Source organism: Pithys albifrons, chromosome 22 (genome assembly GCF_047495875.1).
Source record: "Pithys albifrons albifrons isolate INPA30051 chromosome 22, PitAlb_v1, whole genome shotgun sequence".
Classification (NCBI taxonomy): Eukaryota; Metazoa; Chordata; class Aves; order Passeriformes; family Thamnophilidae; genus Pithys; species Pithys albifrons.
This window is the reverse complement of record NC_092479.1, coordinates 6,222,832-6,250,232: the sequence shown is the minus strand read 5'-3', so window position 1 is coordinate 6,250,232 and position 27,401 is coordinate 6,222,832. Positions and strand designations below refer to the sequence as shown.

The 27,401-nt window shown below is 50.2% G+C and overlaps 1 protein-coding gene across 3 annotated transcripts; it reads right to left on the bottom strand.

Annotated features, from left to right (window-relative positions):
• Positions 1 to 22,979, bottom strand: LOC139681928 (Golgi integral membrane protein 4-like). 3 transcript variants are annotated; one of them, XM_071575733.1, is made up of 14 exons: positions 22,221 to 22,976; positions 17,912 to 17,986; positions 16,684 to 16,733; positions 14,894 to 14,947; positions 10,279 to 10,429; positions 8,514 to 8,596; positions 7,032 to 7,172; positions 6,630 to 6,917; positions 5,657 to 5,814; positions 3,426 to 3,634; positions 3,196 to 3,263; positions 2,588 to 2,761; positions 1,482 to 1,553; positions 1 to 527 (listed from the first exon to the last, which is right to left on the bottom strand). In XM_071575733.1, exons 1-14 carry the CDS (start codon positions 22,405 to 22,407, stop codon positions 417 to 419), a joined length of 1,821 nt encoding a protein of 606 aa, XP_071431834.1. In that variant the 5' UTR covers positions 22,408 to 22,976; the 3' UTR covers positions 1 to 416. The 3 variants fall into 3 exon arrangements, with proteins under 3 accessions (XP_071431834.1, XP_071431836.1, XP_071431835.1); XM_071575734.1 differs by having other exon boundaries at positions 412 to 527; positions 1,469 to 1,553; positions 22,221 to 22,979; XM_071575735.1 differs by lacking the exons at positions 14,894 to 14,947; positions 16,684 to 16,733; positions 17,912 to 17,986; positions 22,221 to 22,976 and adding an exon at positions 14,727 to 14,877.
• Between the last annotated feature and the right edge of the window lie 4,422 nt (positions 22,980 to 27,401).

Genomic DNA, 27,401 nt, shown 5'->3' with positions numbered 1-27,401 from the left:
TTTTATGAAGAAAGATTCCTTTGTATTAGCGACCAGTCGAGTAAGTCCAGGGACCACATCAGGCTCCCCTCTGCTGCCCAGGGGGGTCAAAAATCCCCCAAACAACATAAAAACCCTCCTCTCCAGCTTGGGAGGGGATGTGGAAAACAAGAGGGTGAAGAACACAGTAAATCAAAAAGTGCTTCTAAGAAAAGCAGCAGGATAAAATCATTCCCACAGTCTGAGAGCACTTCCATGCCATGGACTGGAGGGTCAATGGCCCCCACACGATGCACATCTGCAAGATCCCTGCTCAGGGCCTGCAAGAGTTACCTCCTCCTGCCTTTGTGCTGGGCAGTGTTTGAGACAGGAGCCAGTTCCCAGGAGGAGTTTCCATCCCCTCTTTCCTAGAAGATCCCATTTTCCTTCAGCATCTCTCAGTAGTAGTCATCCTTCTTGCCACCAGCTCCCTGTATGCCCACACGGTCCTTCTGCTCTTGGACAAGCTCCAGGTCATCGTTGTCATCCACCTCCCCTCCGTGGTCCTCCTGGTGCAGAGGAAACAGCCAGGAGGGGAAAATTAGCAAGGCTTGGAAAAGGAGACCCTTCCTAGCAGCACACCAAGTACAGCCCAGCCTCAGAAACTCAGGAGAACTGGGAAGAATCCACCTCTTCCAGGGGCTTTCAGGTGGCATTGGAAAGCCACTTAGCCAAGACACAGAGCTGCTGCCATGCTCAGCCTGTTGGTTTTAAGCCCATCTAATATCCTGCCATGACAATGAAACTTTAACATCTCAGCCTGTTGTCACTGCTACAGGAGTAGAAGACACTCTGCAGCCACCACATGTAAAACTGTGTCACAAATCCCATGATGAGCAGCAGCCAGCACAGCATCCGTGGACACTGCTAGGTCCATCTATCCAGTGCAGAGCCTACAAGAGGCCTGGATACACACAGGACACCTCCTGACACCAGCTCTGCTCTGCCCACCCCTATTTCCCCACTCTTTTTGCTCCCAGCAGGCAGCCCAAACCCTCAGTTCCTCAGCAATCATGTCGAAACTTCAGACAAAAAACACTCACAAAGGGCAAGGAGAGGGTGAATGAGACTGGAAGAGGATCCTCAATTCTCTCTACATGAGCCAGCAGGCACCAGGCTGATCCTCTCTAGCCCATGCCTGGGGAACATTGACATTGCCTACTTGCACTGGCACAGCCTGTAATTCCCCCCAGGTCCTGTCTGGGAAGCACCCCCAGCTCAGCTGCTGCAGGTGGATGGAGGCAGAAATGGGGAGGGGACACAGGGCATAAAGGGTGCTCTGAACACCTGCAAAAGGGAGCAGAGGTTGTTCTGGAGACCCACCTCACTGGGCAGAGGCAAACCTGAGGTCAGTGCTCACATCTGGCTCCCTAAAAGCTGAGCCCTCCCCAGCTCCTGCCTCCCAACACTCCCAGGGAACGAGCACACCAGAGAGGGAAAGGAGAAGAACCTTGGTGTCGTACAATTTCTTGCTCCTGATCTTCTTGATAGTCATCCATTGGGTCTTCTCTGGGCTTGGCAGGTCTGCCAGCATCCTGAAAAATACAGTCAGACACTGCTGACAGTGCCCTGTTCCCTGCCAGGGACACACACAGCCCCCTTGGCACTGGAGCCCCAGGGCTGGAAGGCTGAACTGCACCAGGAATCAGGGGGAGCAGAGAGACAATGAGGCAACACAAACTGCACACACTTTCTCCATCCAGTCTCTCTTCTCAGCTACTGGCAGCAACTGCCCAGCTCCTTCCACTGTGGAGAGGGGGTTCTCCTGCAGCAGGAGGGTCCCAGGGCTGCTGCCTCAAGCCCCTGGACTGCAGGAATTCTCTGAGTTTTTCAGGGAACACAGCACAGCCTGATCTGAAAGCCAGGTGTTTATGTCACTAATTCTTTCCATATTTTTACTGATCTCAGGGAGGTGCTGCTCTCTTGGTGCCAGCAACTCTCTCTTGTTTGATTTCATTGGCCTGGATGTCTTTTTTCCCCCCTTAATCTCACTATTAATCATGATTTTAAAGCCTGACAGATACAACACTCCTTTTAAAAGCAAGCAACACTCAGCTGCTTGTCAAAACAAGCCAGCATTTCCCTGATGCAGAGTCTGGCTGCAGGCAGCCAGAAACACTTTGTGAAGTAAATGGATTCCATCTGCAAGGAGGCAAACAAGGAGGGAGAGCTCTCTGTGGTGTCACTGCTGCCAGAGCCAGAGGCAGGCAGGGCTGCACTGACCAGAACCCCAGCAGAGGGTCCTATTATTGCCTCTGGTTTTGTTCTCAAGGGCATGAAAAGCCACAGCCCCTCTGCAGGAACAGCTGTGAGAGAGCCAGCCCCTATTCCACATCTCTCCAGCCATGTAGGTGTTGCAACAAGCAGAGAGGGCAGGGCCAGAACAAGCTCTGGGACTGAGCAACCTGCCAACCCTCACTCAGAAAGGGTTTTCTCCTGCCATGTCCTTGCAGTGGCATTATGGATCCACCCAGGAGCATGATGTTCTCCTTTGAGTCCTTAAGCTCTTTGTCTCCCCCCACCCACCCACAGCTGGGGATCCCTCCCTGGCCCTGCTGGTTGCCCTCACCTCAGTCACCTTCAGGGGCTTCTCCTTTGACTCTTCTTTCATGCTTGGTTCCTTGAACTTCTCCAAACCTCCCACCTTCTCTTCAAAGTCAGGTCTCTCCAGCTCAGCTTCCTCAAACTCATCCTCACCTTGGTTGTTGGGATCCTGGGCAGGATCAGCAGCATCATCTGGCATCTGGACAAGGAAAGCCTCCTGTGAAAACCTGGCAGGATGTCCCTTCAGGAGGCAGAAGGCTTGATGCCTTCCCAGCAAGCAGGGTGCTGGCTCTGAGCACTCACTCATGCCTCTCCAAGCCTGGTGGGGCTTGTGAAAACAAACCCCCCTGTCTTTGTTATCCCTCTGGATCCCTCCAGATCCAAGAGTTTGGAGTTGCACATTACAGAAACTTATGGGTAGTTATTGATTTATTGGACCCTTATTCCAAGCCTGAGTTGCATCCAGATGACAGATGGCACCATTGCTTTCCAAGGCCAGGCTGGATGGGGCCCTGAGCAGCCTGGTCTAGTGGGAGGTGTCCCTGCCCATGGCAGGGGGGTGGAATGAGATGATCTTTAAGGTCCCTTCCAACCCAAACCATCCCATGGGTTTATGATTCTGTCATTACTTACCATTGGCTCCTGGACAACAGTCTCTTTCTGAGGGTGCAGGTTCTCCTCCCTCTCAATCACTCCTGCATCTGCAAGGAACAGGCACAGTTAGTGGTGTCTCCTTCAAATCAGTGTCACCAGTGGCTGAACCCTGTGCCAAGCAGGGGTTTGTCTCAGCCTGCCAGGGTCAGCCAAAACTCTGGGTATGTTTGCAGGGAAATGTTCCCTCCATGGCACTGGGGAAGCCATACCCATTTCCAGCTCCTCCTCATCTGCCCTCTCCTTCTCTCCTCCCTGCTCAGCTCTGGGATGCTCTGCCCCTCTCTCCTGGCTGGGGGGTTGGGAGCTGCCCCTCTGCCCCTCCTGCCCAGGCTGGGGCTCCAAATGAAGGTGCTTTGGGTAACCATGGGCTTGTTCTTCATCCATCTGAGCATTCACCTTGTTAACAATGTCCTTCCAGCTGCAACAAGGGCAGGAAACAAAACATAAACCCTCTGCCTCAGTATATCAAGAGATATTTCATAAAGCTATTTCATAATGGCAAGCAGAGAAAAGTATATTCCAACACATGCAGAAGTTTGTCCTAATTTAACTTCTTGGCAAAACTAGGAGATTTTATTTATTGCTGTGATATCTGCTTGAAACAGAACATTTAATATGCCACATAGTACAAAAGGAGTTATGCATTATAAACAAAATTTGTTGTAGAGCTCCCTTAATGTTATTCATGTGATACAATAACATCTACATAGCAACAAACTCCAGTTCTAAAGAGATTCTTACTCATGCCTCACACATACCCAAACACACAAATCTATGGGTTTAAAAAGTACCAAAACCTCTTTATTGTTCCAACTTAATTGGAAATGAAGATGCTACTAAAGTAAAACTGGAATTTTGGCCTATAAGGAGAAAAAATCCCCCTTCAAAATACAGAGGAAAACCACAATACAAGACTTTGCAATTGGGATGGATATTTTAACGAGCATCTGTTTGTAAAACACCTCCATAGGACACAAACCCAGCCAGTGAAAATGTTGTTTCCACTGCACAGAAGGTAATTGAGGGTCAAATTAAAAGTTGAATATCTTCATATTAATTTGAGTGAAGTCCTGGGAAAGCCCAGAAGGCAGGGCTGTCTCACAGGGAAGAATTTCTTACCAAACATCCAAATATCCTTACTCAGGGATGGCTTTGGAAGCAAAGAGGGGTAGAGGAAGGGATGAACTCCCAGTAACAGGGACTCTGAAACATGACTGAACAAAACCTTCAAACCTGAGTAAGTCAGAGCAGTTCCAAGCAGGGTGACTGCCTGGTCTGGCCTGTCCTCTACAGGAGATTTCAAACTCTACTTAAGACTTTTCTGTGTTTAAAAGCTGAGAAAGGACAAGTGGCCTCAGTTTTGGCAGCTTTTTAAGCCAGCACAGGGAACCTTCAGTACGTAAAATCACCACCCAGCCTTCAGCTCAGATTCCCCCATCATAAAACTATCAAAATGCTAATTGGCCATCAAGAATTCCCGTGGAATCCACTGGTCTGAGCCACCTGAGGGCTCTCTGTGCCCCACTGAGGTGCCCTGTTCTTCCTGGCACCCACCAGGTTGGGTTGTGTGCTCCTTATCCCAAATCTCCCACAGTGTAAACAACACCCTCCAGCTGCTCCTTAATTTCTTGGTGAGAGTTCCAGGAAAAGCAAAGCAAACCAAACAGATCAGGATCTCTGTCCCTGCCAAAAGCATTTGCCAAACAAATCAATATTTGCATTTTCAGCCTCACGGAGTGATGGTAACCTGGCTGGGCTCTGCAGAGCTGAGGAACAGCCACTCTGACCCCACCTCCTCCTCCTCCTCCCCCTCACTTACACCCAAAGTCCCTCCCTGAACAAGCAGAACATCCCCTGGGCTGTTGCTCCTGTGCTGGTGTTGCCTGTCCCAGCAGCCTGGGGAGGACGTGGCCATTTAAATTTAAATCTCTGCCCTGGGAAGGTTACAGGTTAAGTGAACAAACACAAGTAGAAGAGAAGAATCAGGCTGAATCTAGAATGGAATCCAGAAACTTCCTCTACAGATAAAACAGACATTAAATCCTGTTTGCTTCACTAAACTGAACAGATACAGCCTGGACACACACAGGGGATAAATAAGTTAGAGGAGGAAGCACTATTTTCAGAGTCCCTTTCTGGATTATGGCCAGGCTTTGATGAACTGCAGCTGCAGAGGGACATTTTTTTCCCTTTTGCAAAGCAAACCAGTCTCCTGCAAGTGCTGCTGAGGCAGTAGAGTTTCCTCAGAGCCTGTACAGCATCCAGCACAACAGGATCCTGGTCTCTGACTAGACAATAACAGCCACACATCAAAGAAAGGTCATTCCCTCAGCCATCCTTCAAGTAGACCCACAATAAATCCAAGAAGAGAGACCGGGGGCGGCTGTTTGGCAGTTCCAGCTGAAATGGTGAGAGTAGAGGGGAGTTGTGTGTGACCCACCTTTGCATCTGCACCTTCCTGATGCCTGTTGAGAGGTGGCTGTCTGGCACTGGAGGTTTTCCTGCTGCTGAGGGTTGTCTGGGGCCAGGCAGGGCCAGCCCAGGAGCTTGGCTTTCCTCGTGGCTTTGCACCTGGATGTGCATCACCATCTTCATGTCCTGCAGAGGAGACATTTGGGGTATAAACAGGTGCCCCCAGATCTTGCATTGGACAGGTTTATGGGCCAGAAAACCCTTAATCAGAGAACAAAGGTCCAGAAGTGCTCCAGAACAGATCTACAGTCCTGTCCAGCCTGCAAGAGAAGAGGTCCTTCTCCTTCCAAGACAAAAGGAAATGAAATAATTTAGATCCTAGGGGAGCCAAGCTTGTCTCGAGTAGGTTGATCTCCAAGAAAAGAAGAACAAATCCACCTCTACAAAAAAAACCCCACGCCCTTACAATAGTTACTGTAATTACAGTCCAGCCACAGTGCCATTCATAGTCTTTTTTTAGAGATTTACTCTCCATCACTGCCTCTCAATCAGGGGGCAGGGGGGCTGTTTTTAGGATTTACCCTTTGCAGCTCTGGCAAAGAGGAATTTAACCCTGTAAGAGGAACTTTAAGAAATAAACCAAACCCTTGTTTAGAGGCTAAGCTGTAAGAAATAAATCAGAAAACCTGTCTAGGTTGAGGCTTGAAGCTGTAACAATGTTTAGTGAAAAGGAAATATTGGGCTGCAGGATAAGAGCAGTTCATTAGATCTGTTAAAAGTCCCCCCAAATATCCTGCTTAGCTCTGGGGAGGGGTTATCAGTTTAACTCAGTTTATAAACCTGGAATCAAAAAAGTCTTGTTGAACACGTCTTTGGTGGAATTATCCCCCATGTTCCCAGTGCTGAAGAAAAGGAAGAATTTTGTTCTATTCTGTTGGATTTGATTGTTGAACTCACCCTTCCCAAGCAAAGGCCACAGCAAAGCAGGGGCAGGAACGTACCTGGTTCCCGCTGGGGAGGCTGTTCATGGTGCGGGTGAACCTCACCACGTGCCCGTCCCCACGGCGTGCTGGCCAGGCTGGCACGGCCTCTGGCAGCGAGTTGGCATCCTTTGGTGGGGTTGGGTGGGTTAAGGGCACGTTTGGCACGTTTGGCTGTGGCCTCAGGCTGTCTTTGCTGTAGGAGTTGTGTCCCTGCAGCAGCGGCACCTCCGCAGGCTCCTGGAACGCGGGCACGGGAGATGCCAAGGGGATGCCAATGGGGCTGTGCTCCTGGTTCCCTGCAAAAGCCTGCAGGGAGGAAAGGCCAACAGCAGCCTCTGAGCTGGAGGGAGCTGGGCTTGTTCCCTGTGCTGAAAACCCCTGCAGAACATTCCTCCCAGGGGGTTCCTGGGAATACCACACCTTCTGCCTGCCCAGCTGCAGCTGGCTCTGGGCTGGCACCATGGGCTGCTGCCCCTTCCCAGCTCCTCCTCCTCCTCCTCCTCTGAAGCCTGGCATCTTCTGCAGAGCTTCCTTGAGCTGCCTGAACTCTTCCATCTGGGCCTGAGGGGGTGAGAAGGACATAGAGAAACCTCAAACACTAACAGGGTTAAACATCTTGTTGGGAACAGCCATTTGTTTGGCAAAGAAAGACTCTAAAGAGATTTATTTTATATATAGGAAAGGCTGGAGAAAATACACAACCATTAATGGCAAGCCCAAGTTAGTTTTCAGCTTTCTCTCCAGATTTCATGGGTATTCTGTATTCCCCTTTTGCCCCTCTTGCATCTTATTTTATTGCATATTTTACCCTGGGAGTGCTGAGCTGTGACACTGATTCTTTTCCTGGTGCTGTTCAGTGCAGGAGCCATGGATGGAACTCCTGTCTTGCCACAAGAATTGTATCTGGGTCTAAGCTGTGCCTCCCTCTCCTCCTGTGCCTCACATTCATGTACCTTCAGGTCAACTTGTTTCCTTCCAGTTCCAGCATCTCTGCCTGGATGTGCTCATCTCAGCAGGGCTGACAATAATTGGCATAATCCTACTTGACAATCCAATTTACTTTGCAAAGACAAATGAAAATCAATTCTCCTGGGCTGGTAGGTAAATGCAACGCTCTCACTCTCTCCTGCAGCTTCTTTCTTTCAGCTCCAATTCTGAAAAGTAAGGCTTGAAAAAAGCCACTCAGGAAAAGGTCCCCATTTCCACCCTGGTTATTTATAGGAGAATGAGGGGGGAGAGCTTTTTGTGTGTTTGCCAGAGTACCTGGAAATGGACCAAATTAGGGACAGGGCTGACTAGGAAAGCTTCCAAGCAGCACGGAAAGTTTAGCAGGAAATTAATTCCTGAGCAGGCTCTGTTGATTTCAGCTCTTCCCCCTGAAATTTGACCTTAAAATTAACATTAAACACAACAAAACAAACCCCAACAAAACCACTCAGCACTGCTAACTTTAAAGGAATGAGGAGAAGGCAGCCAAGAACACTTCATGGGATATGAACTCGTAGGGGCTGCTCCTTGTCAGAAGAAGCCAAATAAATGCAAAACTTATACCCATCCAAAGCCTGTTCAGGGGGTCAGCAAGCCAGGCAAGGCACCTCTGCACTGCTGTTTCCCTCTGCAATTAATTTTATAGGCATCCACAGAGATAATTCACCATCATCTGGAAGTATCTGAGATGTGTGTGGGTGACAGGAGGCATTCCAGGGTAGGGAATCATCTCCCTGGAACTCCATCTCCCTGGAACTCCAGGCACTTGTGCAGCATCACCTGTATTTGCAGCTGCTGGGACAGATCCCAGGCTGGAAAATTTTACTTGTATGGATCTACTTTACCAACAGCTCTCAGCACTGGTTTGGGCAACTCAGCACAGTGGAATAGGTTTATTATTTAGAGAACACTTACCTGGGCACTGAGGAGCTGAGAGTGAACATCCTGGTGGGCCTTCCGAAGGAGCTTGCTCTCCTCTCTGAGTTTAAAGACTGTATCTGCAGGAGGAGGAGGAGAAATTTGCTCAAAAGACCTATTTTTCCAAGTGTAGCATCTCCCTTTCTTACCATAAATTCTTCTGGACCTCACAGGTCTCTCCAAGCCCAGGAATTATAGTGAAGCTCGAGCCAGAGATGGACAAACCTGATCATCATTCCTTCCAGCATTCCAAGAATCTTCTCTCCAGAGCCTTTGCCAACCACTGCTCTCAGGGTCAGGCTCTCACTGTGATTGCTACAAGAATAAGATATTGGTTTCTTCATTTCTCTTCCCCCGGGGCAGCTGAAGAGCAGCAGTCACTGCCCCTACCTGTGCTGACTGAAGGTTAAGGAATAACTACAAGGGAGGTTCTCTCAGGTCTCCAGAACCCCCAGAATTTGCAATAAGGAGGTTCCCTCCTCCTGCACAGAGAAGCTGCCCCTCATGGTACAAATCAAACATCCACAACAGAAAGCAATCATGGGACAGCTCTGCCCTCAGGCACGTCTATTCCTGGGCTTTTAAGCACCAGTTGTGCCCTGCAGCCCCCGGGCTGGGCTTTTTCAAGGTCTTTGCACACTCCAAAGTACTTCAGTGAGAGGACACACAATGCACTGACCTTCCACTGCCTTGGATTTAATCCTGTACCCTCCAACCTAAAAGAAAGACTGTGTCAAAAAATGTCAGCCTTATTTTGGTTCCTGAATCTCTCCTAAAATATCACTACAACAGCAAGCACTGGGATTGCTCTGCAAACACAATTACATCTGCACTGTGGGCTGGACTGGGCTGGGAATTCTGCCTTTCCTTGCAGGCTGAATTGCACACAAGGATTCTGCTCAATATTACTGATATTTCTGATTACAGGGGTTTATTTTTCCCTATGTAACATTCAGTCCTGGACAGGACATTTTGCCATAGAGGTGCTCACGTTTGGCAGTGAAGGTTGACATCAAACTGAGAGTGGAAGGCTCTGTCTTTCCTGCAGCCAGAAGGAAATAGGGAATTGTGTCCCATGGAACTACAGCTCTGCCTGTTCCCTGGTGTTTGTGGGCAGCTGCTCCAGGCAGGTGACAGTGAGCACAGACCTCTGACTGTGACAGACAGTCCCCCAAGCTCCAAAAGAGCCAATCCAGCAAAAATCCCTCCATTCCACCCTAATAGCCCTGAGCAATTTCAGGAAAAAAGACAATCAAATATTTGGGTTTCACTTATTTGTCCTCCTTCCAACCCAGGAGTGCTCATCAAACACTGTACTGGGCTTTGTTGTCCAGAGGAAAACAAACAAACAAAACATCATCAGATTTCACTCTTCCAGACTTAATCAAGTAAGAACAGATGTAAACCTTAAAAACCCCACAATGTAATTAAACAGCAGACTAAATAGAAATTATTCTTTGGGAATTAAAGGGACCAGCATGGTCTTATATATACTTGCACTATTAAATGCATTTTATAGACCTTGACCATTAATTACAAAAAATATGTTTCATTTGCTCCCAAGCTTAAATGTCAGGATTTGCAGGGTGTTCTTGCACCACCTCCTGGGTTAAGGTCCAGCAGGGCCAAAGCACTGCAGCTGTCACACAGAAACGTTCCTGGGGTGTTCAAAGACCTCCTGGGCACCTGCAGAGCAACCTCTGCCCTCTCCTGACCTCCAGTTCCCGGGCCTGGTGTCCTCCCAGCCCTCCAGCACACCCACCCTGCAGGCTGGTGACCTGGCTGTCCCTCTCCTGCTGCAGCTGGGCATATTTCTGGCTGTGGCTCTCCAGTGTTTTACGGTGTTCCAGCTTCAGGCTGTTGTGCTGGAGCTGCAGGTCCAGCAGCTGCTTCTTGACATCATCGTGCTGGTTCTGGGTATGAGGAGAAGGGACAGAGTCAGTGCAAGGAGAGGAGTAATTCAGCCATTTAACTGCTGCCAAGTGCCCCCTGAGTGCCTGTGTTAACACGTGGCTTGGGGAGGCAGGAGATGTTTGTTCCCCCAACGAGGTGGCCAGAAATCCCAGGTAGAGTCAAATATTCTCTGTGTTCAGGGGGGATGGGAAATGCCAATTAAATTCCATTTTGGGATTCGGTTTGGGAGGTCTCCTTGGAAGCCACTGAACTGGAGGCAGAAGTTATGGCAAGTCCAGTCCTGCCTGGAAGAGCTGGAGACTCTGGGACACAGTCAAGAGCCTCCTCCCCAGGCTCCCTGCACACCCTGCTCTGGGAGCACCCAGGCTGGGAGATTTGCTGTCATATCAAATCAAATCCCTGGGGAATCCTGCACAAACCCAAGGCTCTCTCCAGAGTCCCAGACAAGCTGAAGGACTTCACCTGCAAGGATGGTTTCCATGGAGCAGGAGCACCAGGCTGCACACTGAACCAGGGGAGGAATCACCTTTAATGGGGGAAAGGCCCAACTCCCATGACCTTTCTGTGTGCAGGTGTTGCCCCAAGGACACACAGACACCTGAGCACTCAGGCTGTTCCCTCTGCTTGCTTTGCCTCCTGCCAGCCTGGCTGTTCTCCCACCCAACATCCCTGAGGTGCCACAACAGCAGGGAGAGCTGTGCAGGGGCACCACATCCCCTGACCAGCATCACACCCAGGATAACAAGACTGTCACAAGACCACAGACCATTTCAAGAATTGCCCAGCCAGAAGTGGGCTGGAAGGCTGTTCTCCTCTGCCCTCCCCTCTTGCAGGGCCCAAGAACAAAACATGCAGAAACATCCTTTTGCTCAGACCCACTGAACCAGAATTCACCTCCTTTTTTCCTTTTTTTTTTGTTCCCATGGTAACCCAGAGAGATTCCTTCCACATTCAGTTTGTCAACACCAATTATGTATGCAGATTGACCAGCTCTCAGGTGAACCCTGGCCCTGCCACACAATCCCTGCTCAGGACTCAGACAGCCATTTCAATCAGCCTTCCTGGGGAAAAAAAAATCTTCCTTTTTAAAAAAACCTCTAAATGCTGCTGATTATTGCATTTATCCCCAGGAAAACCATGTCTGTGGCCCAGGCATTCCCCCTGAGGGAATGATCCTCCACTAAAAGAGATACAGCTGCTTCAAAAATACATGTGGTGCAGAGGAAAAGGGGTCCCAGAGACAGAACAAAGAAGAGAGACAGGATTTCAGGTTAGATCACAGGATCCAGAGGGGAAATAAGGAGAACAGAAGATTCCTGCTTTGATTTTCACAGACATCAGGTACTTACAGTTCTCATCAGAGCCTCTGGCAGAAAGCTCTGCAGAAGAATCACTTCCCCCAAACAGTTTTCATACTAAACACATCAGAAACCACCAACATGAGCAAGTGAGGATTGATTTGAACCAGAAACTCTTAAGAAATTCAAGGAATTTTAAGTCCTCATCAGCTCAGGTCAATTAATTCCTAACCCATTTTCTGCCTGGAAGGTGATGTGCATAATGTGTGTCCCCAGACTGCTCAGAGGCAGGAGGAAGGGAGGGAAAGCTCATCCTCTGACAGCAGCAGGAAGCTGGGGAGGGAGAGAAGTGCCTTGACCAAGGTCACAGGCAGCACCAGAGGCTGCCAACTCATTAAGCACATGGAGCATCTTCACATCCTCACTCTCAGCTGGTTTCTGGGGGTGGTGGGACCAGTGAGTGCAAACTTCAGGAGGAATCCAAAGATGCTGCTGTGTTGTTTGCAGGCAGGAAGTCTGGAACACACCACTCTAGTTTCCAGAGGAGCAATGTAATTAACTGTAAGCAGAACATTTCTGGCCCAGCCAGTTCCACCAAGGCCAGGTATCCTGAGGAAGTCAGGAGCCATTCCTGTCATCCCATCTGGCTGCAACGTCATTCCCTTCTCTTCCTCACAGTTCTGCTGTTTCACTCAGTCAAGCAGAAACAGCAGGACAGAGGGTTGTGCAAATCATGTGCAGATGCAGCTGGGGCAGGGAACAGGGAGACCACCTTGTCATGGCCTTTCTCTGGGTGCACTCATCGTGCTCACACTCCAGGATGGGGAAACCTTATCGCTCAGGATTCAGCTGATCTTCCAAAAATCTGGAGATCTTCAACTCAGCTGTAGGAATTCAGAGCAGCAGGTTCTCTCATTCCTTTGCTGTTCAGCCACAGGCAATGCCCAAATGCACCAGGTCTGTCTCACTGAGGTTTCTGAGCAAATGGGCAGGTGAAGAAGAAAACAGCAGTACCTCAACCCCAGGTCTTTCTGCTGTGATTTAAAAGCAGCTTTGTGGACAGCATGGTACAAAGTGGAATCAGTAACTGGATGCTTAACCCACAAGCAGAGGAAGGGCACAGCTCATTGTTAGTTTTCATGTTCCAGCAGCTTCAGGAAGTTCATGTCAAAAATCCTTTGTCTGAAGCCACCCCCTCCTTGCCTGCCTGCTCCACAAGGGCCAGGACACATTCTGCAGGGTGCAAAGGAGTTTCAGCTCCACTCAAGAGGGAGAAAGGAACTGTAAGACAAAGTCTGGCCCCAGCAGGAATGCAGACACAGGCAATGCTCACAACTGCTGGTTTTGGAGCTAGCTCTGCCCAGGGAAATTTAAGTTGGGTATCAGAAAAAAATTCTTTGCAGAGAGAGTGCTCAGGCATTGGAATGGGCTGCCCAGAGAGGGGGTGGATTCCCCAGCCCTGGAGGTTTTTAAACTGAGCTTGGCCGTGGCACTGAGTGCCATGATCTGGTAAAGGGACTGGAGTTGGACCAAGGGTTGGACTTGATGATCTCAGAGGTCTTTTCCAACCCAATCCATTCTGTGATTCTGTGGATGTGGCACTGAGTGAGAATCCACCATGTCTTGATCCAACCCCACTGTGATCACCAGCCCAGGGCACGGAGTGCCCTGGGCTGGTGATCACAGTGGGGTTGGATCAAGGGTTGGACTTGATGATCTTGGAGGTCTTTTCCAACCCAATCCATTCTGTGATACTCTGATGGTGGATTCCCCATCCCTGGAGGTGTTTAAGGTGACACTGGATGTGGCCCTGAGTGCCATGATCTGGTAAAGGGACTGGAGTTGGACCAAGGGTTGGACTTGATGATCTCGGAGGTCTTTTCCAACCCAATCAATTCCACGATTCTGTCATTCTAAGTCAAGGCCCTTGCCCCTCTGAGCTGCTGTCCCAGCTCCAATGGAAATCAGCCATCGAGGATTCCAGTGCAGATCAGGGGGACAGCAGGGGCCAGGGACACCACAGCCAGGTGTGCTGTGGCTTCATGGAACCCTTTGGTGACATTTGGGACCTGCAGCTCAGGCAGAGTCGCTGCTTCTGTTCAACATGACATGTCCCCTCCCTAAGGAATGACCTTCTTCCTGAGGGAGCAGTTCCATTGTAGCCTGAGCAAACACAAGTGTTACTCACAGCCTCATAACCAGCAGGAGTTGGGCTAAAAGCTGCTTTTCCAGCATGGGGGGGGGTCAAATCTCCCACTCTGCAATCCCAAGGGCTGGGCTGTCTTTAACCAGCTGTAAATGTAGTTTAAAAAAGACAGATTTTTTTCTCCCACCCCTCCAATAAAAGGAAGCAAGAGGAAGGGAGCCAAGAGGAAAAGCTCTCAGAGTTCCCTGGAGCCCAGGAAAGCAGAGCACTCTGCTCAGGCTGCAGTTGCTATGAAGAGGAATGTTACCATTGCAAAGCATTCCCAGAGTCCCCAGGGCTGGAGAATACCCAAGAGACAGAACTGTACTTCCCTTTTCCCGAGGTTTGAAGCCAAAAGCCAGGCAGCTGGAGGTCCAGCTCTGCTCAGGAAACACAGCTCAGCAGTGCTAAGGGCTGCTGGAACCTGGCCCTCTTTCTACAGCCCAGAACTGAATTATCACTTCACTGCCAAAGCTCCAGCTAAAACCATTTAAACCCACCATCAGCAGCCCCAGCTGCATTGCTCTAACAAAAGGAAAATCCAACATCAAGATGTGCTTCAGGTAGGGCATGTGATAAGCTATAAAATGCCATAAACTGCCCTCCTCTGAGCCTCTTACATGGACAGGAATATATTGCATTAGCCCAAAGGGCAAGCTACAATGAATAGACCCATTTTCACACTAAGAGACCCAGAACAGAACAGGCTGAACAGCAGAATCCTGTGTGATAAAGGGCACAAAGGCTGCCATTGAAAGGAGGTGTAGGTGAAGGCTGTAATCTGATACAGAATAAATAGGAAACTCCCTGGACCTGAATAGTCAGGAAGGAATGTAGATCCACACGGAGTGGGCTCCTCCCTCTGGGCTGGCACGAACTGCAGGAAGGCAGTTCTGGGTCCCTCCTTGGACTCTCCTTCCCAGGAGCATCCTTCAACATGCAGCAGATGGTCAATCCATGACCCAGCATTCCTCCCTTACCTTCAGGATCTTGTGCTGGGAGCTGAGGGCTCCATATCTGTTCATGGAATCTTGCTGGGGAAAAAAGAAAACAAAAAGATTCAAGAGTGGCATTAGATTCCAGAAAAACCCAAGGCAAGAAGAAAAACACAAGAGCACCTGCCCAGCCATGGCACCAGCAGCAAGTTCCCACTGCCCCTTCCCACACAGATGGGCACTGGGACCAGCCCACTGGAAAAGAACCTTTTCAAACCAGTTAATGCACATTTAGAATAGTTTTTCCCAGCCTTCAGCTCTGTTTCCAGGCCAGGCCCAGCACTGAGGGAGCTGTGAACCCCCTCCCCACAGGCTGAGCTCTCCTGGCACAGCTGAGGAGGAGGCAGAGAGCAGCAGAGCTGTCGCCTACACACACAAATTGCACCATTTCACAAAAAAATGGATCACTAGGCAATTGAGGGAGCCTTAAGCAAACTCTGTCACTGGGTACAGCAGCCAGACTGAGCTCAGCTGGCACAAACCAGCAGCACAGAGGGATTTATGTGAGTCCACAGAGGGGGCTGGAGCAGCTCAACAGCCCTGCTGGTGCCTTGCTGAGAGTCACTTCTTGCCCTGTGTCCCCAGGGTGCCATTCTTCACCCCAGCACCAACATCTCCTCACTGCAGGGGTGACAGCCACCACCCCCCTGTGCCCAAAGCCTTGTCCCCAGGGCAGCAGGGACAACTGAGAGGGAAAGAGCTGCAGCTTGTCACAGGACAGGCTGGTTTACAAACCTCTGCTCAGATTTATGTTTGGGGAGTGCAAACCAACCACCATGCAGAGATTCTCACTTCAATTTATATGATAAATACTCAATACAGAATGAAATATCAGCAATAGGACAAGGGGACACGATGGGCTCAAGCTCTGCCAGGGGAAACTGAAGTTGGAGATCAGAAAAAAATTCTTTGCAGAGAGAGTGCTCAGGCATTAGAATGTGCTGCCCAGAGAGGGGGTGGATTCCCCATCCCTGGAGGTTTTTAACCTGAGCTTGGCCGTGGCACTGAGTGCCATGATCTGGTAAAGGGACTGGAGTTGGCCCAAGGGTTGGACTTGATGATCTCGGAGGTCTTTTCCAACCCAATCAATTCTATGATTCTGTGATCACCAGCAAATGAGCACAGATTGCAAGGGAGTTGCCCACCAATAAAAAAATCAGAGTTTTTCTGTAAGAGGCTGACACTGAGACACAGATGAACAGGCTAAAAGTGATCCCTCTTCTCCAGCACCTCATCAGCAGATGCTCTGGGAAAGGAATAAAAACAGCCTTGTGGCCTAAGTGAATGTGACAGCCTGTATCCCAGGGATGCCTTTCTCCCTAACCCTCACTGAAGAGTCCTTTTCCCTGCTGAATGAGAAGTCCACAGGCCAGTGAAAATCATTTGGCAGTCCCTGGCGACAGGAGACAATGGATATGCTTTTCCCCACCCCACATTGCCTTTCTTCTCCATGTTCCCTGTGGTGTGCCTTGAATTCAGTTCCTCCAGGACTCTGATGCAGTGTGGAGCAGCAATTCTGCTCTCAGACTGCAGCACAGGAGCTGGGAATCATCTCCTTGGCTCTCCCACAGGCAGAACAGCTCGAGCCCTGCACAGCCCTCCCCTCAGCTGAGGTAAATCCTCACACACCAAGAGCCTTGCCCAGGGGAGTCAGCCAGAGTTCAGCCTGTACCCTGCACACACAGAGCCCAGACAGCAGCACTCTCAGCCCTGCTGGTCCTGCAAAAACATTTCCCATCATCACGCAGACACTCTGAGGAACAAACCTCACCTACCTTCTCCTTGTTGAGAGCTTCCTGAGCTTCTAACTTATACACTAAAAAATCTAGAGTGGAAGAAGAGAAGACAACTTAATGAGGTGGAATTTAACAAGGATCTGGTTTGTATTTCAGGGTGGGGGCAGGGAATAAGGCAACCAGCCCCTTGCTGAGCAAGAGGCTGCAAGTCAATAAGCTGGAGTGCAGATGCTGCCAGGAGACCACTCAATGCTCTTGGAAAGATGGGAGCATTTTCCATGAGAGCTGGATTGGCCCAAACATCCTTTCTTTCCCCATTCTATAGGAAGTGCATTGGTGGTTTCCTACTTCAGCACACCAACAGCTACAGTCTGATGTCACTGAGGCTGCATAAGGGTTTGGGGTGCTCTGAAATGAAACTCTGGAAAAGACAAACCAAAGCTTCTGTAAGACCAAAAGGAACGAATCTGCTGATCTCATCTGTGCCACCTTCTTAAAATGGGAAGGCCCCATGACAAGATAATGTGTATTGGGATGTCTCATTTTCTCAGTCAGTCCCACCAACTAAATTAAAGGGTGGCAGAAATGCAGCCTCTCCCTCAGTGATGCAGCCAAACCTGGATGCTGCATGTCAGCACTTCCAGAAACACAGAGTGTGTCAGAGTGAGGAGCACTGGTGTTACTCCACATACCAATCTGGAAGATAAAACCCAAGTTATGAAGTTGCCAGCACCAATCAGGGGCAGAGGGGCCTGACAGCCAAGCACAGCACTCCACTGAAAGGCTAAACTGTTGGCTTTCTTTTTCCTGTTGGATTTCATGGTCTTAAAATACCCTGCATGTTTATACCTACTCATGTCCATCAGCTCTAAAGGATGTGACAGTCTGTGTGGTCCGTGTGTTGTGGAGGGCAGTGATATCATTGAGCACTTGTACAGCTCAGCATCTTCAAATCACTTTTATAAGGAAGCTGACACATATCCAAGAATAAAAGCATGGTTCAGTGCCAGGTTTAGCCACCACTTAAAGTGCTCAAACACCACATCTTGGGGCCTGTTACTCACAGATGGCACTGAGGATGTGTGTAGGAGTATGAGAGAACAGAACTCCCCTCCCAGCACCTTCTGCCCATGGGCAATGGGCACTGAGTTCACCAAAGCAGGGCCAAGCCTCACCTGGGAGCACTCAAGGACAGTCACACACCTCTCCCTGAGGAGAGCTGGGGGCTTGTCTGGCCACTGCTGGGACAGCCCTGCAAGACACTCACCTTCCTTTGTCTTCTTGTGCTCCCCTCGCTCCTTCTGCAGGGACCGTTCCAGCCGGGACCTGTGCTCGTACACCACTGTGAGGGCAGAGAGGGGCAGGCATGAGAGAGGCCTCACAATTCTTCCCACAGGCTTTTTTCCCCACCTATTTGTTCTCCTGTCTGGAGCAGGGAGGGCACAGCTGGCCTAGAGACCAGAGATATTTCCAGTATAACACACCAGTCTCATCCTCACTCAGGTTTTGCTTTGGTGCCCAAGTTGTGATGCCCAAGAATTACTTCAGTGGCCAAGGGCTAAACTGGGTCTCTGTGGGCCAAGTCCCCAGCCAGGCTCACCCTCCAGGTCACCAGCAGCGTGTGGGAGACACATTTTCTGCCCTTCCACGACCCAGGCACTGTCTGGCCCTCAGGGCACCGAGAAGAAGGGACCAGGCAGCTCCCTGTGCCCCTGCACACACCCCAGCACCTGGCAGTGCCCAGGAGTGGAGAAGGGACAGGGATGAGGCTGCTTCGTAACAAATCAAAGCACCACGAAACCTTCCTGATGGGTGGTGATTTTAATGCACTCTGATGTCTGAGTGCAAACCAAGAGCCACAGCAATGGGCTGGAACAGCCTCCTCATCCCCCTGGCACAGAGGGACACCAGGCCAGAAAAGCACTGGGCAGCAAGTCAGAGGGGAGAGGGGAGAACAGAAACCTGCTGCCAGAGCCAAGATCCCTCCAGAGCCAAGAGCTGAGGGCACCTTGGGCCATAACACACAATCTCCAGGAAAATGAACTAAATGGAGTGATGTTTTCATGCACTAAACAAGTGCTAATCCCTCCCTTGGTGACATCTTGCCAAGCCAAGAGCCCCAAGTGACTCGTGCTCTCACTCCAAGTGGAGTGCCAGGTCCACTTGGGTCATGATGGACCAGCAAAGCTCACCCAAATCCTCTGCCACTTCTGTCCTCCCTCAGGGAGCAGGAAGGACCAGTGCCCTTGGTCAGGAATTCCCACTGTCACCAGCCACTCCATCTCCCTCCTTCCCCTTGTTACCCTCCCTAAATGACACAGACAGACCTCAGTGGTGAAGATGCTTCCCCTGGACTGGGCCACTCCATTGAGATTTTTCTCTGAAGTGAGGAAATGACCATGACCTTCCAACCTTTCCAGCAGAAATACGTGGGATCCATTCCATCTGGAAGGATGTCTCCCTTGCAGAGCACTCTGCTAAACCCAGCACTGTGGCTGTCCAAGCATCTCCTTCGTGACAGCTTTATTTTTAGAAACACTTTTCCCAACAGACTGCTCAGATGTCACCCTGAGGGCTTCCCCAACCGAGCACACAAGAGGCTGTGGGTGCTTCCTCACGACATGCTCCAGCCTTGTTCAAGGAAATTGTCATCTTGGGAACATCAGCCACTTCCCCAAGGATTTCTGAGCTCTGGGCACTCATGTTTCTGCCAGAAGCATCTCACTCTCTTGCAGTCTTATCTAGCAGAGCTCCTGAGGGCAAGTCTTTGATGTGACTGGAACCTCATAGCAGCAATGAAAAGCATCTTTAGCAATGGGCTCATGCAAACACCCACAGCCACAGATCCTAATGCTCCATCCTGGAGCAGAGGAAGCTTCAGGAACAGCTCCACATCACAGGCTGTTTAGTCAGAATTTTAGAACACATAATCTGGCTCTCCTGACCCTTTTTTAAAATAAATCAGCTAAACTGCAGTAACCTCCAGTGACTGGAAAAGAAGTTTGTAATCTCTCCTGCTTTCCTCCAGGCCTCCAGAGCCCAGAGGTGGGTTCAGCTTCACACAGAGCACTGCACACAGTAGTGTCTCTGCTCTTAGGGCTGTCCTGTTCAGGCCCAAGAGTTGGACTTTGATGATCCTTGTGGGTCCCTTTCAACTCAGGACATTCTATAATTCTACATTCTATACCCATCTTTGTGGTGGAACACAACAGCTCATCCCACCAAGCACTGTACAGCTTTGGGCTCCAGGGAGCCAGGAAATCTTTAATTATTTGCTATTAAAAGAGAGAAAGGAGGGTGTCAGTGTCTACCCTGGACTTCAGCCAGAACTTGGGACTAAGGCACTGCCAAACCTGCTCCCAAATGAGCCAAACAAGCCAAAACGCAGAACTTGGGGTGCTGAAACAACAAAATCCCTGGCAGTGCCCTGCTGAAAAAACAGAATTAGATGCAGAAGACACAGGAATTAAAATCACACAACAAGTGAGCACAGGGCAGGGACAGAGCCCAAGCCCCAGGTCCCTGCTGTGCTGCGTTCAGCCCCCAAGCACTGCAGGGAGCAGAGCTGGCACCAGTCCCAGAGCCATGGCCAGATGTGCCAGACACCCCTGCACTACAAGACTGCCATGAACACGGCTCCTCTCTGCCAGGCACCAGGATTCTCCCACCAGCCAAATGCAAAAAGAAGCCTTGCCTTTGTTAAAATTGTTGGACAAGCAAGTGTCTTCTCAAAATAAAAAAGGGTAGCCATGACAACAACTGTATTTAGGAATAGGAGGGGGGTTAGAAACCCCAGCAACAGGCAACAGCTCTGCCATTCAAACATATTTGGGTGGGAGAAATATGAGCCTGGCTCTGGTTTTGCCTTGAGCCTGTTGTTGCCAAAACTGGGGTTCCCTGAGGCTACCACTGTTGTCTCATTCCCTGAAGAATCAGCCCCTCTCTCCAAGAGGAGCAAGAGATGCTGACACACCAGAAAGGAATGTGGGTTAACTTCTGCCCTGCTGATCTTCACATCTCCCAAACCCAGGATGCAGGTGGAAATCGTGGCTGGGACTGAGCAACACATGAGGAGCTGTAGGTGTTTGAGTGCCTGATAGAGTAAGAAGGAATGGAAACAAGTCATAGCAGTGAACCTAAACACCCATTAGTTCCCTTTCCAAGACTGATTGGTTTTTTAAAGCATATTTGCTGGAGAGGAACACACCACACTCTGCTCTCCCTGTTTACAAATAGAAATACACAGCCCTGGGCACAAGCAGCCCTTGGAGGATGTTACATTTGCATCTCAACACTGCACACAGAACCACCAGAGAAGTTTTAACCCTAAAAGACATAAATATTGAGCAAAGACATATAAACGTGCAGAATTCCCCAGCAACACGGGCTCTAGAAACAGTATCACTGGGTATGGCCACGGAGGTCATGATGGATACCCTGTACTGGATTTTAGCCTGAGGAAGAACTCTGATATAAACACTGTGATCTAAACAGACTTGTCAAGGAAAAAAAGAGTTAAATGCATCCCTTGACCTCGAGCAGAACCACAGCAAACAGTATTTTGTCCACATATAAAATTCATTCTGTGGGCACTCCAGACCCAGCCCATCCTCCAGCTTTACACACCCAACTGCTGGCTGTCCACAGTGGATTCCCACCAAACCTCTCCACAGGGAGCTCAGCAAATCCCTCCAGAGCCTCCAAATCCAGTGACAGCTGCTGGAAAGGGCACTTTGGCAGATGCACTAAGGCTGGAATGACAGTCTAGACAAAGGAGGTAAGAGTTCATGGATGGAGTAAGGTGTGTCCTCAGCTTTCCCTGCTGAGATCTCCCCGTGGGCTAAAATGCCATTTTCCCACAGTCAGGCATTTATGGAAGGAGGACAAGTGAGGGGAGAAAGGGGGAGGAGGAACACACACACTGTGTTTGCCTTCCGGTCTCCGGCAGCTCTTGCCAGAGGAGCCAAGTGCTGGTCAGCGGGCTCAGAAAAGCCAATTCTTCTTCCTCCTCCTCCTCCTCCTCCCCCGTTTTCGGGAGCTGCGGCATCCACCAGCCCCAAACCTGCTGGCAAGACTTTTCTAGTCAGGATATTGAGAAGACGGCGGGTTTGGTTCCTTGCAAAGGCGATGGGCAGCAGACAGTGTGCCAACAAACTTTATAAAGGATCCCTTCCCTCTCTGTTCGCGTCCCGGACACGCACCGGGCAGCGAGTGGAGCCACATCTCGGAGCCAGCCCCTGAGAGCCCTGCCTGGTTCTGCTGCACGTTTAGAATGCCAGAGGTTTAATTTTTACAGCCAAAGGGAGAAGAAATGGGATAGACGTGACGCAGCTGAACTCGCCGATCCAACACGCTCCGTTCCCCTCGTTGCGAGCAGCAATTCAGGCTGTTCTAATTCCAGACAGCCAAGGGGGGAAGGAAACAGGCACAACATCTCAGAGCTCTTTTAAAGCTGAACGTCCCCAGGGCACCCTGCTCGTGGCTGGGCAGCAAAGCCACCGACAGGTAACGCTGGGAGCGAGGGAAGTTCAGCAGAGTGTGCACACACAGCCACACGCCCAGAGCAGGTCACTCACCTTGGAGCTGCGCTGACAGCGCTTCCTGCTGCTGTTTGTATTTCTGGGCCAGCGCTTCTGCGTTCCGCACCTTCTGCTGCAAGTGGTTGTAGAGGAAAACTCCGGAGCCCAGGCACGCCACAGTGACCAGGCAGAAGGCGGTCTGCAGGAGCCCCTTCTGCCTCCTGGAGCACATGCCGGTGCCCATGGTGGGGCCGGAGCGCTGCGATGCGGCGCTGCCTCGCCGGCGCCGCTAAACCATCTGATTTAATTTCACCCAACAGCCCCTTTCCCTCCGCAAATTCGCGGATCCCTCTGGAAGATGCGATCCGAGTCTCGCCTTCGCTCCTTCCCAGCGCTCAGGGCAGCGGGAGAGGCTCCAGCCACGCTCCTATTCCCGGCTGTCCATCGGGGAGCGGCGCAGCTCCCGGTCGGGGTCCGAGCGGAGCCGCCGCGGGGCCGGCGGGAGCATCCTCGGGCTGCGGGGACCGGACACCGGCCGAGGAGCGGCCCGGGCAGCCTGCGGGGCAAGGGGCAAGGGCAGGCGGCGGAGGGGAGAGAGCAGGAGCGGCAGGAGCAGGAGGAGCAGCGGGAGGAGGAGGAAAACTTTTGCTTCCCATGTGCTGCAGCGGCCGGGGGGGCGGGAAGGGGGTACCGCCGCCTTTGGCTCGTCCCACCTCCCCCGCTGGAGCAGCGGCCGGAAAAAATAACCCGGCGGGAGGAGAAGCCCTCGGGCCCCCTCCCCGCGGCTCCCCAGAGGAAGCGGCGGCACCGGGGCCGGGAGAAGCGCCAGGGAAGCGGCGGCGGCATCCGGGATGCGGCGGCGGCGAGTCCGCCCTCCGCGGCGGGAGGGGCCGGGGGGGACCGGGAGGGACACGAGCCCCGCCAGCCCCTCGGGGACACCCACGGGGGACCCGCTGCCCGTGCCCGGGTGGTGGAGGGGGGTCCCACCCGCCTCCCTCCACGGAGGAAGCGGCATCACCGTCCTCCCCCCTCCCCGCCCAGCCTTGAGCCCCCGACCTCTCTCTCGCAGATGAGAGTTTTCCACTCCTTGATCCAAATGAGCTGCCGGGGTTGTCGGCACCTTTTGGGAACGGGAGGTGGGTGAGGGACACGGGTGTGGGTTAACCTGGAGGGCATCCTCACGTGGGTTCTTTAAAGCCTGCAGGTTTTAAGAGCTGTGGTTTCTTCTCGTGAAAATGGGAGCCGACAAAGACATGAGGACAGCACAAGGAGAAGGGTGTGAATGAGTTTGTCTTTTTCACACAATCACAGAATGGTTTGGGTTTAAGGGACCTTAAAAGTTCATGCTCCCTACACCTTCTAGACCAGGTTGCTCCAAGCCTGATCCAACCTGGCCTCGAACACTTCCAGGGATGGGGCATTCCAAGGTGTTCCAGGCACCTGCCCTTAAGGTGGGCTGTTCTCTTCTGGCAGAACCCACCTTTCTTCATCCAGGTGTGTGATGCAGTAGGTGACTAAAAGGCCTCCAAAGGACCCTTCCAACCCAACCCATTCCATGATTCTGTACTTCATGAGACAGACCAAGCTATCTGGAGCCCTGCCCATGCTCTGAGCTCAGATCTATTTAAGACCCCCAGGTTTATAATGACTCTTGCCTGCACCAACAGTCTGACTATTAGGCTGGCTCATCTCTTGTCTGAGCTCACAGGGATATTTCCTCTGGAATTCTGCCAAGTTCCATATTTCAGGCCTCTGGGGAGTAAGCAACAATCATAACAATTCTTCATCAGCAATTCCCCTCTAAGAATCATGTGTGGTTTTTATAAATGTTAATCAAATGAGCTTTACAGCACTGCAGGGAATTAGTTGAATGGCATTTCTGTCACCCTCGTTTGTCGATGGGAAAACTGAGGCCCAGCAATTCCTGTAAGGTTATGATTCATCCGAAGTAACTTTTATATTGTGAGGCTTCCCCCCCTCCCCAGGTATTTGAAGTGGATTTGATATGTTGTTTGAGGTGTTTACCAGACCTTGGGTGAGACTCAGCCTACTGGAAATGGGATGATTTAGGCTGATGGTCCTGACTCTGGGTACAGATTCCAGAAAATGTTATGGAGTCGCCTTAATGAATTAACTGGTTATTCCAGCCTTACTGCTTAGGTCTTGGTGAAAACCAGAATAGCACTGATGGGATGCTCCTTGCAGTCTTTGTCTGCCATGGATCATGTGCCTGTAGAACCAGGGATAACCTGATTCACATATCTGAGTTCAAGACACTCCACCTACCACGTATCTGCCACTCTTACTCTCCCACTATGACTTTACCCCTGGGGTTGTTGAATGCTCCAGCATCTCTTCAGACTGTTTGTCAGGAACTGGAATGTCTTTTGTCTGCATCTTGAGGACTGAGCAGGCAGCCCATGGGATGAGAGCCTTGAGTCTCAGTTTTGCCTCTATTCAGCACATTCTTCTTTTTTTTTCTTTCTTCTGCTCTCATTAATTACTTCCTGATGTGCTGGTTCCTGCCTGAGAAAAACTGAGAATTTCTGAGGCTTTGACAGAGAGAAGTCTGTAAAAGGTTAAAATCCTGAATTAGGGAATGTTTATCAGAGACAGAATTCCTGGAATCAAGTGCTTTACTCTGCAATAAAGGCACTTATAGATTTAACTCTATTTCTGCAGCAGATCTAGGGCCAGATGAATAGGACAGCCATGGTGAGAGCCAAAGGCTTTGCTCCTTGCTCGTGCTTTGCCAGTATTTATGTGATTCAGAGGATTCTTCCTTGTGCAAATTACTACAACATCCCACATCTCTAAAGGTCTACAGCCACTGGGCACAAGTATTTTTAGGAAGGTACAGAGGAGGAGAGAACCCTGAGCTAAACAAACTGACCATAGGTGACAGCTCCCTTCAAATCCAGCTCCAAATGCTTTGTGCCTCAGGGATTATCTGATCATCTCCTTTTGCTCCCTCTAATCCAGTGGGTGATCACATCTGATGACAGCTTTAAAATAATAATCTGAACAAAACAAGCGATTCCCATGGGAAAGCTCTGACTGGATGTACTTGTGAAGAAAATGCCACTTTCCCCTCTGTAGAACAAACCATGGGTATTAACCATCTGTGCAAGTATTGCAGTCCTGGAAAGCTCCATCCTTTTAATAAGAGCTTTGGATTTCATAGCAGGCATTTAATCGGCTGTGGGAGTGTTTTCAGCCAGGTTATGTAAATGCTGTCAAGAAACCAAGTGTCTGCAAAAGATGGATGTGAGGAATGTGCTGGTGGGAGGCAGAGGGGAGGCTGGATTGTTCAGGGGGTGCAGTTTCACAGCTGTGTTTTATAAACCTACTGACCAAATTGGCGACAGCCACAACCCCTTGAAATTGGCCGAGCAGGACATTGTCACCCTACAGACTTTATGGGTCTTGCATGAGCATTCCAGAGAGATCCACTCTGGGAATTCAGTGCATAAATGTGGGAGGGAACAGGCTGAGCAGGAGAGGAGTTTGAGGCAGGAGTCCAGAGAATGAGAAATGACAGGCACAAATGTTTAAAAGAGAAAGTGTTCTCAAGTGGGCATCTGTATGTGCGTGAATTTAGAGCATTAGAAGGACCTGCCAGCACTCCTGGAGGCACCTGAAACTCCCAAAGAATTCCTTACAGGAGCAAAAATGCCCTAAATTAAACAATTCCTAGGAACAGATCTCATCTCTGTGTCTCCAAGGTTAAGGGGTGGGAAAGCTGAACCATTCCTTCCCTCCCATAACAAGGAGTGACAGCTTCTAATTAGGATTCATTAGAGGCTGCCCCAGGGAGCTGATGGGACCATTTTTCAGGATGCCTTGTTAGAATTATTTTTCCTCTCACGATGCCACGTTGGCTCATTGCTCTCAGTTCTTTTCCCCAGGCCCAAGGATGTGCTTTGAGTCATCTCAGTGCTGTGTGTGCCTAAAACTGAGGATATGAGAGCTGAAGAATTCTTGGTGCCCTCAGCCCTGTCAGACCTCAGGGACAGGCACTGAGCCAACTGTGGGCATGGCCATAACACAGGAGGATGGGAACAAGGGAGCAAAGTGAGCATAAACCTTGTCTTTTTGACAACATTCTGGAGACAAACTCATCATCCAGAAGAGTATCAGACACTGGAGTGCAAGAGGAATTTTGTTACATCCACAATTACTAGAAGATGTCTGGGTAGTTTGGCATGTTACCTTCAAACATCAGCTCCCAAAGTATTCTGAGAGAAACTCATTATTCTTTCAAAAAACAATCTTTATTTGAAGAACTTACCATGCAAACAAACCTCCACCATGTGAACTATTGCATCTTAGTTCGTCTGGAAATAGAAAGCATCTTTACCTTTTAATTCCACCTCATTTTTCACCCTTTGGACTGGGAATCTTCCTGCAGAGGATACTTTGCCTTGAGTCCTGAACCAGTGTGTGATTTGGGTTTGGTTTTAAACCAAAGCAAAGAGAATTGGATTCAAAGGGACAAAACCAAACAAGAAGAGGCAAAGAGCATATTCTGCATAGAAGATGCAGCACAGCACAGTTCCAGTCCTGTGGCCCCACTGCCTGTTTGCTTTCAGTGTCACTCCTGAAAGTGTTTAAAGGGAAACCAGTGCCCTTTAAATATGTGCAAAGCCTTTACTGCTTTTTCAAGGTACAGGCAGTTTTACAGAGCCAGGGAACATTCCAGCTTCCAAAGGTAATAAAAGTACAGTGTGCCAGAAAACAATAGCAAAATAGCAGAGAGATTTTGGGCTTGTTGAACTGAAGGGGATTCTGACTCCATGCTCTGCTCAGCCCCAAAGCATCAGGCAGCCAAGCCCATGATGGTTGGGGCTCCTCTTCTTTCACTGTATCCTTTTGTCCCCATGTCAGATCAAAAGCAGAGGTGCCAGGAGAAGTCTTTGCACGTGGTTATCATGGATAAAGCCTCAAGTGTCCATTCCAAGGAAGCATTAGTGGAAAAAGGTGGTTGCACTGGAGCCAAGCCAGCGAGGCAGTGGGTGAAGCTCTGCCCTTGGGAGAGCAGCTTGGCAGGAGTAACCAGAGCCATGGGCATGAGCCTTCTCCATCTCACAGTGAAGGAATTTATCTCTAGGATTTCAGTTTCCTGCCTCATCTAACAGTGAAAGGATTTATCTCTAGGATTGCAGTTTCCTTCTATTCCTCATGGGCTCTGTTCTACCTGGAGAGAAATTGTGCCACAGAAAGAGCACTGGCACAAGC